We start from the raw sequence: 13,393 nt of genomic DNA, 5'->3' as shown, positions 1-13,393 counted from the left end.
ATCAACTGGTTCAAAGAGGGACTCCCTGTTTGCTACAGGTGAAAATGTCTAGCCAGAGTCCCCTGCACCAACTCCTGAAGAAACTGACCAGCTGACCACTGTCCAGTGGCCAAATTGGAGTTTGTGCCAGGTGCATTCTGAGAGTTGCAGTCCGCACCCTCAAGAAGCATCTCAGAGCTTCTGGAACCTTGGGGTGAGCTGTGGACTTCAAAAGGAACCTTTAAAAAACATCTGGGAGAAGATCCAGGATTTTTTTTTTAAAAGCTCCAGAAAGGGACCGACCCGCCGCGGCAACTCTAGCCAGCTTGCCTCAACAGTGACCCGGCCTGGCTTGCAGGTTCATCCCGGTGAAGAAAATCTCTGAATAAGTGAAGTCCGAATGTAGAAAGTTGACTGGGACCACCCAGGTAGTGTATCCGAAGAGGCTCGAAAGGCCGCCGGATCAAGATTCAGGTTTGCCCCAGTCAAGGGATTTTCATCTCAAACAATTTAAGTGTGAAGGTAAAAATCTTCACCGAGGGCTCCTGCGACGGGTATCCGAAGAAGAGTTCCAGGAGGGCAAATTGGACTGGCGATTTGGTCCCGCTGAAGAAAATATCCAGAAAAACGATTAAGTCCTAAGGTAAACTTTTGACTGAGGCCTCCCGCAGGCTGTAGCCAGATGACCAGGTTGGTGCTATTCGTTTCTAAGTGCTAAAAAACATTAATTCTTTAAAAATACATATCTCTGGTTGCCTTTTTCAGATATATTCGTTTTGGTGTCATTTTAAAGCTAAAATCAATTCCTATTTTTATAAATTGGTTTGGGATTTTTAAACCGTTTCCTGTGTTTTATTTAATTACTGTTTTGTGATATTTGAATGCTTTATGCTTTGTCTCCTATATTAAGCCTTGTCGCTCGTTGCCAAGCTACCAAGGGTTGAACTAGGTTTAATTTACTGAGACCTAACCGGACCGAAGAGGAGGTTAGTGGCCTATTCCTAAGTGCAGGTACTTACCTTCCCTTACCAATAACCCATTTTCCAACAAGCCACTACTGCCATCACCATCACATAGCCTTATGGCTACTGTGCCAGTAGGCTCACTCTTATAGATCCCCCTTTTACAGTGGCTCATTTGCTGTTAGATTATGACAGCTCAAACACTGCACTTTAAATTCAATATACATATTTTAGAAACTTTTTGGATCTGAAATAGGAAACATTACATAATGACAAGAAGCCCAAAATTAAACAGAAGCTGGAGTTTTCGTCTTCTAAATGCTGGTGACAGTGCCCATCCAACCTCCACCCCACTCCTCCACTCATTCCTGCTGAACACTGACTAACGAGGTTCTCCCTGAACATTTTAGGCAAAATTACGGTTTTCATCAGCTGATTCCTGCGACTGTCCTGTTCGGAGGACACAGGCAATTTGGTAACGTTTTCTTTTTGTTACAGCGTTCATAATTTTCACTTGTGCTATGTCTATAATAGGGCAGTAGTATTATGATAACACCAATTTAACAGATAAAGGGGGTCATTCTGACCCCGGCGTCTCAGACCGCCGGGGCCAGGGTCGGCGGGAGCACCGCCGACAGACCGGCGGTGCCCCGCAGGGCATTCTGACCGCGGCGGTTCGGCCGCGGTCAGACAAGGAAAACCGGCGGTCTCCCGCCGGTTTTCCGCTGCCCTTGGAATCCCCCATGGCGGCGCAGCTTGCTGCGCCGCCATGGGGGATTCTGACACCCCCTACCGCCATCCTGTTCCTGGCGGTTCGCCCGCCAGGAACAGGATGGCGGTAGGGGGTGCCGCGGGGCCCCTGGGGGCCCCTGCAGTGCCCATGCCACTGTGTATTTCAGTGTCTGCAATGCAGACACTGAAATACGCGACGGGTGCAAACTGCACCCGTCGCACCCCTGCAACTACGCCGGCTCAATTCTGAGCCGGCGTCCTCGTTGCAGGGGCATTTCCTCTGGGCCGGCGGGCGCTCTTTTGGAGAGCGCCCGCCGGCCCAGAGGAAATGTCTGAATGGCCGCCGCGGTCTTTCGACCGCGGTGCGGTCATTTGGCGGCTCCCTCCAGGCGGGCGGCTCCCGCCGCCCGCCGGGCTCAGAATGAGCCCCAAAATGTGTTTTAGGGTTTCTTTTAGTTTCTGGAAAATGTGCTCGCCTTCAGCCTGACAATTTTGAACAGTTTCCACAACTAAATTGCTTTTCTTGAAAAAAACACCTAATCGTTGTTCTTATGTAGAACATATAATCCATAAATTGGTTGGTATTTACATTACCTATTTTAGCTTTCCGAAGCCCTGCCCTGATGAGCTGTAATTATCGCGCAGATCAGAGCTCAGTGTAACAAGATTTGATATTTGTATTTTGCCACTGTATGACACTGACTCGTTTGTTAAAAAGTGAGCGGGTATTTCTGGGATATAGTGACACACCTGAAAGAGCAGTGTCAAAGCTAGCTGTGCTAGATTAGACATTCCAGCTGATTAATGGCAATGAGTTATTTTAAATTCAATCAATTTACATTGAAATTCTTACATATAAACCACGTAACCTGGGGCCAGATGTAGGAAGGCTTTTTGTGGTTGCAAAGGGTCCGATTCTGGAATCAGCCGGTTGCACCCGCAAAAAAAGTCCTTTCTTATGCACAAAATTAAAATGCAATTCTATAACAGATTACCAAAACGCAATTTAGGTTTGCAACCAAATACTGATTTGATATTTGGAAGGGATCTGTTCAGGACGCGTCTTCCAAAAGTTGAATCGGATTGGTACGTATTAATGTTTTGCAACCGAATTCCAGTTTTAAAACATTAATCTTTTATCACTTCTTAAAGCAGGTGGTAAACCAGTCAAAAAGCAGGATGGAGTCCCCAAGGGACCCCTTCCCCTTTGTGAATGCTGACAAAAACATTTTTAAGGGTAGAGCATGGTCCCATGGATCAGTGCCTACTGGTAAAGAATAAAACGTAATTTTCCATTTTTTTCAAGTGCATCCCGTTTTCCTCTAAGGGAAATGAGTTGCATTTAAAAAAGAAGATTGCTTTATATAAAAGCAATCACAGACATGATGGTTTGCTGACCTCAGCAGGCCTCATTCCCAGTGAAAGCGGCGATTCCTAGTGGCTTGCAAATTGTGAGCTACCTCATCAATATTCATGAAGTAGGCTGAATTAGGACCCACTAGGAATTGATAGTTTGTAAACCAAACTATTGGTACATAGGTTGGTTCACAGATTACCATACTGGTCGCAAAAATAATTGCAACCAGTTTTTAGAACACTTGCCCATAGTAAGTTCTTTTAAGTAGCCATACAGAAGGGAAGATGGAGGCAAAAATGGGGATATGTTCATGATGGATGAGTCCATGAGAATAGTACCTAAGTAGGTACGAGAGTAAGTGTTATAGAACAGTGGAGAATTCAGTGATGAAAGATGAATCAGACTGCTCTCTGTGGTGCTTGTGTTTTTGCACTTTTTTTAGTACTAGATGTTTGCTCAATCACATCTAAAATGGATCAACGATGTATTTTGCATTGTAATATAGTGCCACATTTGAGTTCTTCATTTCACATAATTATGCATAATTTAAACTTTTTTCCAAAATTTTGTGTAATTACTCAGAAGCAAATTTCGTGGATTTCACACACCCCTTTTAAACCTTAGCAAGATACCGGTGTTCAAAGCAAGTGGTCTCCTCCTTTGTTGAGGACTCAGGTCCTGATTTAGATCTTAGCAGATGGAATACTCTGTCTCAAAAATGACGGATATCCTGTCCACCGTATTACGGTCTCCATAGGACATAATGGGATCGTAATACAGAGGACGGGATATCTGTCACATTTGTGATAGAGTATTCACCTCCGCCGATATCTAAATCAGGCCCTCACTCTGCGTGCTATTTCTACAGTGCTTAGGAGAACCACTTTTTCATTTGAGAGCAGATAATTTTGAGTAGGCTTGTGATGAATTTTCATATTGCTCCTAAAAGCTACACAATTTAGCAGTTTTCTTTTCTGGGAGACTATTTGAAGCAAAAAATGTTTAATGGAACCAGAACAATTCTCTTGGGACACATTTTCTTTTCAAACCATTCCCATTCGTCTCTACCAGCCATGAGTTTTGCACATAAGGTATACCTTTACATTTCATTTCAATACGAGATACCCAGGGTCGGACTTGCCTATACGGCAATCTAGCAGTACCAGAAGTGCTGGTCTGACAGCTCAAGTGTGGGCTGTTTTTGTGTCTGCCTGTGGGCCTCTTTTATGGTGTGGTGGGCCAGTTTTTTCTTGACTTCTGTTGATTTTTGTTGATTTCTTTGATAATGCCACAGCATTCAGCAAGCACAAATGCATGCAGTCCCCCATATATTGCAAAACACATATGCAACACGTCTTTACACATTCAAAACTGCGCCGAATTTCAAGTGAGTGGCACCTTTCAGGCTATTTGAATTGATGAGGGGGACCTCTTTTAATTATGTGTGTGACCTACATTCTTTCTTTATTTTTTTGACCATGCAGATACCCCAACCTTCTTTTGGCTACATTTTGTGTACATTTCAGGGCTTGTCAAATAGGCCTAATTTACAGCCATTTCAAATAATGCAAAATCATATATATTAAGCAAGGTTTCCTGTAGAGTTAGTCAGCCACTGCCAGCAATGGTTTAATACAGTGGTTCCCAACCTGTGGTCTGGGGACACCTGGGGGTCTACGACGCTTTCTCAGGGGGGTCCGTGACTGCTTAGAAAATTTTATAATATTAACAGGTTAGGTCCCCATCTTTCAGTAATCACTCATTGGAAGGGGGTCCCCGGATTCCAATAATTATTCAGTGGGGTACCCAGAAGTCAAAAGTTTGCGAACCACTGGTTTAATAGATCACAAGCCCACATGTGCCTCAGGTCACCAGCGTCCCTATTACACTCTCATTCTATGTAGTCCTGCTGGGATCCCACGTCCTAACTGCTATATTAAGTCTAATTAATCTGCCAAAGCATTTATGATGTTTAAATAAAAGTTTATTATCCACGGACGAACATTCCATTTGTGTTGTTAAAAACTTGCTTTCCAACACCCCTTTAGGTTTATGGTTTCATCATTTTCCAGGTATTGAAGCAACTCGTTGAAGTGTACTGCAGACACTTAAATGTTTCTGTCATTACTGTGATACAAATCCAAAGCATGTGAAAACTTGGAAAGTTGTCAGCCATGTAAATCCCTTTTTATCCATCGGCTTAAAAGCCGCCTCACCCTCACTGTCTATTCACTGTCACGTTCAATTAGATGCTCATCGCCTCCATTTATATTTCCTAGTAGGAGCACATCTTTCCTTACTCAGAACAGCTAATCTTCAGATCAGCAGCTGCCGGACGGCCTGTGCTGCACGCACCCACGTAACATGGCAGGCCCAATGCATCCACCGGGCCCTACGGCATCCACGGCATCCACCAGGTCCTACCGCATCCACCAGGCCCTACGGCATCCACCGGTCCTACGGCATCCACCGGTCCTACGGCATCCACGGCATCCACCGGGCCCTACGGCATCCACGGCATCCACCAGGTCCTACCGCATCCACCAGGCCCTACGGCATCCACCGGTCCTACGGCATCCACGGCATCCACCGGGCCCTACGGCATCCACGGCATCCACCAGGTCCTACCGCATCCACCAGTCCCTACGCATCCAGCAGGTCCCACGGCATCATCGGTCCTACGGCATCCACGGCATCCACCGGGCCCTACGGCATCCACGGCATCCACCAGGCCCTACGGCATCCACCGGTCCTACGGCATCATCGGTCCTACGGCATCCACGGCATCCACCGGGCCCTACGGCATCCACCAGGCCCTACGGCATCCACCGGTCCTACGGCATCATCGGTCCTACGGCATCCACGGCATCCACCGGGCCCTACGGCATCCACGGCATCCACCAGGTCCTACGGCATCCACCGGTCCTACGGCATCATCGGTCCTACGGCATCCACGGCATCCACCGGGCCCTACCGCATCCACCAGTCCCTTCGCATCCAGCAGGTCCCATGGCATCCAGCAGGCCCCGCGGTAGCTCCCGCACCTCGCAAACATCTCAGCAGAATACTTTACAAAGAGCTCTGCTAATGCATCCGTTTTTTAGACATGCCAACTATTATAATACTCTTTGCAATAAGACCTCGATTACGGAGCTGCATAATTCCACTCTCTTTTTACTACACAAAATAACTAATCATTACCGTTATTCACTAGATGCAATAAACAAGTGCCACTGTGAAAATGAGCCAGGACATGAGGATTTTGAGGATCATTTATTTAAATATCGCGGTTCGCCCAACAATGGTCAACTTGTGACTTTTGTAAAAAAAAAAAGAATCACGATTCTTACAAAAGCTCCAGCAAACTCTGAAACAAACCCTTTTTTCAACTCAGAATTATTGATCCTGTGCTGCCGCATTGGGCTAATAAGAGGAGGCCTGGCAGAAAAGAGGTGTGTTTTTCACTCTCTCTGCTCTATGTCATCTTGGAAATGCGGCGCCTGCCTTCTGTAAACCCATAGCTAGAGCAAAAGAGTGCAGGAGACCAGGACTATGCAGGTATGTTAATTTTTGGTAGTCTCCTGGCCCTTTCCGCCACCATCCCGCTGCACTTATTTTCTTCCTCACCCCACCCCTCATTAGCGGGGCAGTCTTCCTAAATGGAACCTCAACCTCCTCCCCTCACCGTTCCCCTCTGCCACTAGTCCTCCTCCTTTTCGCCCTCCACTCTGTGGCATCCTTTATGCACAATTGGAAGCATTAAATACATGTTGCAGGAGTTAGCTTTTACTTTAAGCACCTCAGTAAGGTGGGAGGAAGGTGGAGGTGGTTAACGTAGAAGCTCCCTCCAGCGCCATGCATTTGATGCTGGGAAGCGGAAAGGCCAAGACTGATTTACATTTGACTGGATCTAAGCTGAGGTGGTGTGGTGGGCAAAAGAAAGATGGGTTGGTATTCTACCCCGAGCAAAAGCCGGTGGTTAGACACAGTGCAAGCATTCTTCTCATAACCTTTTCTGTGCTTGATGTACCATCCATAGTAGCAAGGGTTTGCCCAGATGTGAGCTCTGTGCGCACTGTGCCACTGCAACCAAACTACACCTGACTGAAAAGCTCCAATGACGACGAAACCAGTCTGGGGTTGCTTGTGCTCTGGTTCAGGAAGGGCCTGGCCCGACAGTTCGGGTTAGACTGTTCTTATTGGAGCAGGGCAAAGACATAATTGCATTTAGCTGTATTCATATTGAGTTAGCATGGTGGGCATAAGAATAATGGGCTAGAATGCTACCTCGAACAATTGCCAGTGCTTAGATTTAAAGCTAGCATTCTTCTTATCAGATTTAATTTAAATGAGGCAGGTTTGGCACGTCAGGGTTAGAGAGTTCCATGTTTTGGTAGAAGAGAAATCTGATCATTCTTCCTCTGGTTCGAACAATCAGATTTACTTTGATCTGAGGTTGTGAGAAGGCTGGCTATGAGATGTTAATTTTTGCAGTTAATCCAGCCAGCGCCATCAATTATTATGTAAAGTGGTTTGAACATAATTTTCTGGGCCACTGGGAGTCAATGAACTTCTTAATGGCTTGGGGGTATATGATCAGACCTTTTTAGGTTGAGCAAAACCTGAATGCTTGGTTTTGAACCCTCCATAGCTTCTGGATGTCTTTGTGCGTTAAAGTTGATTATATTTGAATTGTTAAATCATGACTATTGAGTTTGATTTTATACCTTATCTGGAGGAGAGATAAGATCCTTCTGAAATGCATAAGTTGGTATTTGATATTTTTGGTGAATAGAGTGATGTGGCTGTGAAGGAGAGATATTTTTCAAACCACATACTCTGAGACTTCTGACTGATTGAGCTGGAGGGGGACACTACCTCCGTAGGCTGTGAAAGAGCATAGCCAGACCATGCCATTATGCCTCTAAAAAACGTGAGAAGAAGGGGTGGTTATTTTTCTTTTTGTAATATTAAAACAAACTGTTAAATGTAATGGACTGCAATATATCAGTTAAAGTGCACAATGAAGTTAACGTTTCATGTATGCCGCATTTAATCCTCATTTGTAAGAATGTCAATGTTATAGTATTTTAGAAATGTTATTCTTTACAATCATTTTATATTCAACAAGGATAACATTTAAAGCATATTGAACTGAAAGTATATTCATGCTCATTTTAATTTGGTCAGAGTGAAGGCTGCATTCTTTTTCTGTGTTCTAACATTCAACGTGAAAGCTTGTTTTTCCAAAGCTGCAGGTGCCGAAGCTAACAAGGAGCTTGTTGTGCACGAGAGATAAGAAAGCTCATACTTTCTATGTGGCTTTATGCCACCGCACCGCTCTTAAACAGTATCTTCTACAGAAGTTCTGTTTGCTAACCTTTCTCAGATATTTTTGTGTATTAAAATATTTTAGAAGCTAGATTCAATGGTTAGGCAAGAGAACTTGATTTTAGAATCCCGACATCATGTACTTTTCCTGATTTTTAGCATTATTGCTATTGAAGTCTTAGGGGCAGATTTAAGAGCCCCTAGCGCCACCTTACGCCACCATAGCATCATTGTTTTTATGCTAAGGTGGCGCTAAAGTGGCATTTTCCCCACACCATGTGTACAAAGTGGCACAATGCATGCATTGCGCCACTTTGTTATCCCTTGCACCACATTATGCCTGCCCCAGGCATAATGTATGCAAGGGGGCTGTTTCCCCATTAGAGGGGGTCATAAAAATGGTGCAAGGAAATCTAAGAGATTTCCTTGCGCCATTTTTTCAGCACTTTTAACGCCTGCCCACAGCAGGCTATAAAAGGAGACTTACATTATTTATAATGGACCCCTATGTTCTCTGCAGCATTTTGGCGCTACTCCTGCAGAGTACATCAATAGCATTAAAAAAAATGACGCTATTGCCCCCTACCCTTCGCCATGGTGCGCTGTATTTTACATATGGCGCACACATGGTGGCAGTAGGGGAGTGCTATGGGGTGCAAGGAATCTGGCTCTGCACTAGGTGCAGCACCACTTTTCTTAAATCTGCCCCATGGTCTTTTACATGTTTCTTTGATTTAATATTGTTTGATGCCTTAATTCTTCACTGGTGATTTTGTCTCTCTATACTATGGTTCTGAGACTCACTTGTGTAACTTTGTCTTCGAGTCTGTAATAAAATCCTTTGAAACTTTAAATTGGACTTAATGTGTGACTTTTGAGTTGCACTGTAATTGATTTGAATAATCTGATAAAATTATTTCTCCACCCCTCGGAACAGAGAAGAAAGATTCATTGGATGCCAGAAAGAGAAATAGGACCCCGTGCTGGATCAGATGGTAGCAGAGGATGGTTCACTTTCCAATGTGGAGAAAACTGGAATCATAATCTAGAGTGATTAGTCCCTGGAGCCCAAATCCTAGTGCCCACATCCAGAGTTGGAGAATCAGTAAAGTTGCGGAGGATGGGAAGAGAATTGTACGGGCAACAGAAGAGTGAGTATTAATAGGGTTGCTGAGTGCAGTGGTTTTGGGTTTAGCTTGTGGTGACTGTGAAATTTGATGGTGTTTTGCAGAGATGATTTGGATGTTGTGTGAGTGTGGGGATTTATGGAGACATGAAATGGTTATCGGGTTCGACATAGCCTAAGATCCTGGGATAGTTTAAAAGATGTAAAAAATACCATATTATGTTGTCTGCTGAGTGATTGTGTTCGTTGTGAGACGTTGTCAACTACACGGTTAAAATAGGGACCTAATTTGTGTGAGCATGAGAAAATTGGTGTAGCGGATCTAAATGCTCAAAGAGAAACTGTACTAATTTAGATATTACCCCGCAGGTCAAGGTCACATCAGAAGTTGATGTAAACTTTCTGGTGTGATTGAAACTACTCATTCTTTAGTGAAGCAGACTAAAGTTATTATATTTTATTTGTATTTATGTGATAGTTCAAAGCAAGTGTGCATGCAGATTGTAAGGGAGGGGAAACTGCTGCAAGAAGCGAGATCTATGTCACAGTGTGCCCCGCTGGTTTAGGTTGGTTGTCATGGTACTGGTCTGCTATTGGTGGGCAACGTCATCAGGTGCCATGCCTCGAATGGTGGTTGTGTCGGAGCAAAGGATTGTGGTTTCAATGTTAATTTTAGCCAAATTGGTATATTGTGAAAAGTTTTGAAACATGAAATGCTCTAAAGCTATACAAGATATGTTTAGAGGAGATGTTTATATTCCTAGAAGGGAGGGAGAAGTGGCACCTCTGGAAGGTAGTCCATGTCACTATATTGCAATTATTGAAGGGATCCATACCTGTGTTTGGCTTGGTTAATGGCACAAGATAACAGAAAAGGATGGCCCATTGAGAGTCCCATAATAGGCCACATTTAACGTGAGAATTATTGAAAAGTTGAGGAGAGTATTATATGAAATGAAGCCACCTGCTAGACCCACACAATGTGAAAGACTTAATGATTGGGAACATGCTGGTCATGTGAAAGGATGAGAAAAATATCAGATCAAAGTGAAGAAAGTTGCGCGTACTTATGCAGATGCCAGATGGGATGTGGAGCAGAAAAGGTGGAGAATGGATATGCTAGAAGGAGTCAGAATGTATCCAGTTTTGATGAAAGATACACTTGAGGGAGAAGAGGAAAGGAAAATGACTCGGAAACCAAAAGAGTGAAAACAAAAACAGCCTGATGATGTGAGTATGGACAGTGATGAAGGCTTGGAGATAGTCTTTTGGATGTGTTACTTTCCGAACATCCACCACCTTATAATGGAGTTAGGGGTGGAGGGGGGAGTCAATCTGTTGGTGGTAGTGGTCCAACTACGGCCAAAACTGCTCCAACTAAGAAGACCCCTAGTCTGGCGGGAGTTACTTCCACTAGAGTCCCCTTTGAGTTAAGAATTGAAGGATTGAGAGAATGTGCCCAAGTTGATCCTACAGTGAGGTCTGTTGATGCTCTTACAGTCCCAGTTATTATAGGCCCAGTAGTCCTTATGTATAAACCAGAAGGCTCCAGGAGAAATATGCACAATTTGACTGTACCTAATAATGCTAAAAGAGTGGCGTTCCAAATACTTCAGGTGTTAGGGAGTTTATTCTTTTAGTTCCAAAACACACTAGCACTCTATGTGGAGCAAGTGCAGATACAACATTGAATATGTAAGGATGAACTTCAATAGCTACTTATCAGAAGATACCCACACAGACTACGGGCAGTGTGCATGTGCACAACAGCTGAAATCAGCACCAGCGCTAGGAAAAAGGGGAGGAGAGAGACATATCTCTGCAGCTATGGCGCTCTCCTGCTCCCCGCTCCTCGTGCAACCCAGAGCAGATTGTTTGACTGCTGCGCTGCATTGCTGGAAAGTATGGTAGATCTGCCCCCACTTCTGCATGGGAACCATTTTGAATTTGGAAAACAGTGCTCAGGGAAGTGATTCCACACCTAAAATTCCTTTGGTGACATGATCCATTAGTGTAAAAGACGTAGATGACTGGGTACAATTCTTTAATGGAAATACTCCATCTTAAGAGAGTACTAGTTCGTAAGTGAGTCAGGGATCACTTCCATCTACACCACGAGAGAGGACTTTAAATGTGGCAAAGCTGACAACAGAGTTGGACGCAATGATTGTTGGAAATCTTGGTTTGGAACAGGTAGAGACTTTTCAATCAGATAAACTTGCATTCATGTGTAGAGATAGTACTAAGCAAGCGGGCAAGATCACGACAAATTGGCAGATTTGACTCAAGAATATGAGGTAGATTTAAATAAAACCAAGGCATTGCAAAGGAACTATCAAGTGTGTTTGGTGAAAGGGACATTGCTGATATGAGAAATCTGGGATTAAAAACTCAGATTTAGGAATTGATTCAAAATATTTGAAAATGGAATGAATTAGATAAGTGGGAGACCAAATGGGCAAAAAGTAAGGAGGTGAAGAAACCTTTGGGTGAACCACCACCAATTGGAGCAGAGGGAGTTGTTACTACCTTCCCCTTGTGAGAAGTGCCTGGTGGTGGTTTTGTTTATGTGTTTAGAGTTGAAGTGGTCTTGCATCATTTACCAATGATTTTCCAAAATTGCGAGAGAAGCCAATGGAATGGTATCAACAGGTTGAAAGGATTGGGAAAATTTCACAGGTGTAGTGTATTGATTTGAATACATTGTTTGGCATTGTCGTTCCAAGTGACTTGTGGACTCAGTGTAAACTAGCTGTTCAATGGCCTGAGAGAGAACCAACTTGGAACGTAGTAACTTAGGGCCCTGAAGAAATATCAGGAGGTAATTACATTCCTGAAAGGGAAGGTGCCTCCTCAAGATGTTGATTGCGTCAAGATCAATAGAACAATTCAAGAACCAAAGGAGTTGATCTTTGCTTACTATAAAATGCTGTTATAAACATTTAAACAGTATAGCGGAATGGAGACTTTAGAGGCAAAGGATATGGGACATTTTGTGTCAAGGTTTGTGACAGGATCGAAGCCAGAGATAAGCCTGATGATTCAGTAGCATTTGATCTGTTGGCAGACTACATCTATTGATGACATTTTTCGTTATGAGAAATATTGTTATGATGTCAAAAGTTGATGCTTGCCCAAATGAAAGCAGCTCAAAGAACTAGCCAGGTGTGCATAACTGTAAATAATGCTGGTAAAATGCAAGGTATATATCAACCACCACAGAATCCAATGCAACGTAGAGGTGGAGGAGTCCCCATAGATCCTAGTACAGGAATGGATGTAAATAGTCTAAAAAGATCAACTCCTTGTCACCTCTGCAATGAGCGGTTACATTAGAAGCAGGAAAGTTGTTTTAATCTGGCTAATAAGGTCCAAAACTCAGGATTTGTGCCTGATCAGAATAGTAATCTTAACCAGATGCAGGGTGTCCAAAGACCCAGGAGTCAAAATTTTAATGTGCCCTTAACTCTGGTGATGCATGGTCCCCGACCCTTGATGCCACAGCAGAATGCTGTTAGATCACACCAGTATGTAAATTAGGACATTAGAATGAATGAGAATGGGGTACAGGATACTAATCCATTTCAACAGTTCCCTTTGTTTGACACATGTGAACGAAATGGGTCTAATCAGTCAGCCTGTCAGGTGCCTGAAAGAGGAGGAAGACTGTGTACTTGGCACAGCCTTAGAGATAGATAACAGTGGACCATTAGTAGATAGTGAAGTGGATGGCCATTCCGTGTCATTTTTGGTTGACGCATTGCACTTTATTGACAGTTGATGATTTGCCCCCAGATTTGAGAAAAACGGTCAAACTTGAAGTGTGGGATTTTTCAGGATATTGGACTGATAAAAGGTGTAGAACCTGTTTGAATCACTGATAAGCCAAATGATGAACTTCCAAAA

At 43.7% G+C, this 13,393-nt stretch overlaps 1 protein-coding gene across 1 annotated transcript in view; it reads left to right on the top strand.

Annotated features, from left to right (window-relative positions):
* The window catches only part of LOC138296040 (uncharacterized), a 117,919-nt gene that overhangs the window by 82,378 nt on the left and 22,148 nt on the right, over positions 1 to 13,393 (top strand). Inside the window, exons 3-4 of the mRNA XM_069234827.1 lie at positions 5,177 to 6,588; positions 9,299 to 9,512. Coding sequence (XP_069090928.1) covers positions 5,177 to 6,118 — 942 coding nt within the window. The 3' untranslated portion in view covers positions 6,119 to 6,588; positions 9,299 to 9,512. The remainder of the gene's footprint in view (positions 1 to 5,176; positions 6,589 to 9,298; positions 9,513 to 13,393) is intronic.

The sequence above is a fragment of the Pleurodeles waltl genome, chromosome 1_1 (genome assembly GCF_031143425.1).
Source record: "Pleurodeles waltl isolate 20211129_DDA chromosome 1_1, aPleWal1.hap1.20221129, whole genome shotgun sequence".
In the NCBI taxonomy this organism is placed as follows: Eukaryota; Metazoa; Chordata; class Amphibia; order Caudata; family Salamandridae; genus Pleurodeles; species Pleurodeles waltl.
This window is presented reverse-complemented; position numbering and strand designations above follow the sequence as displayed.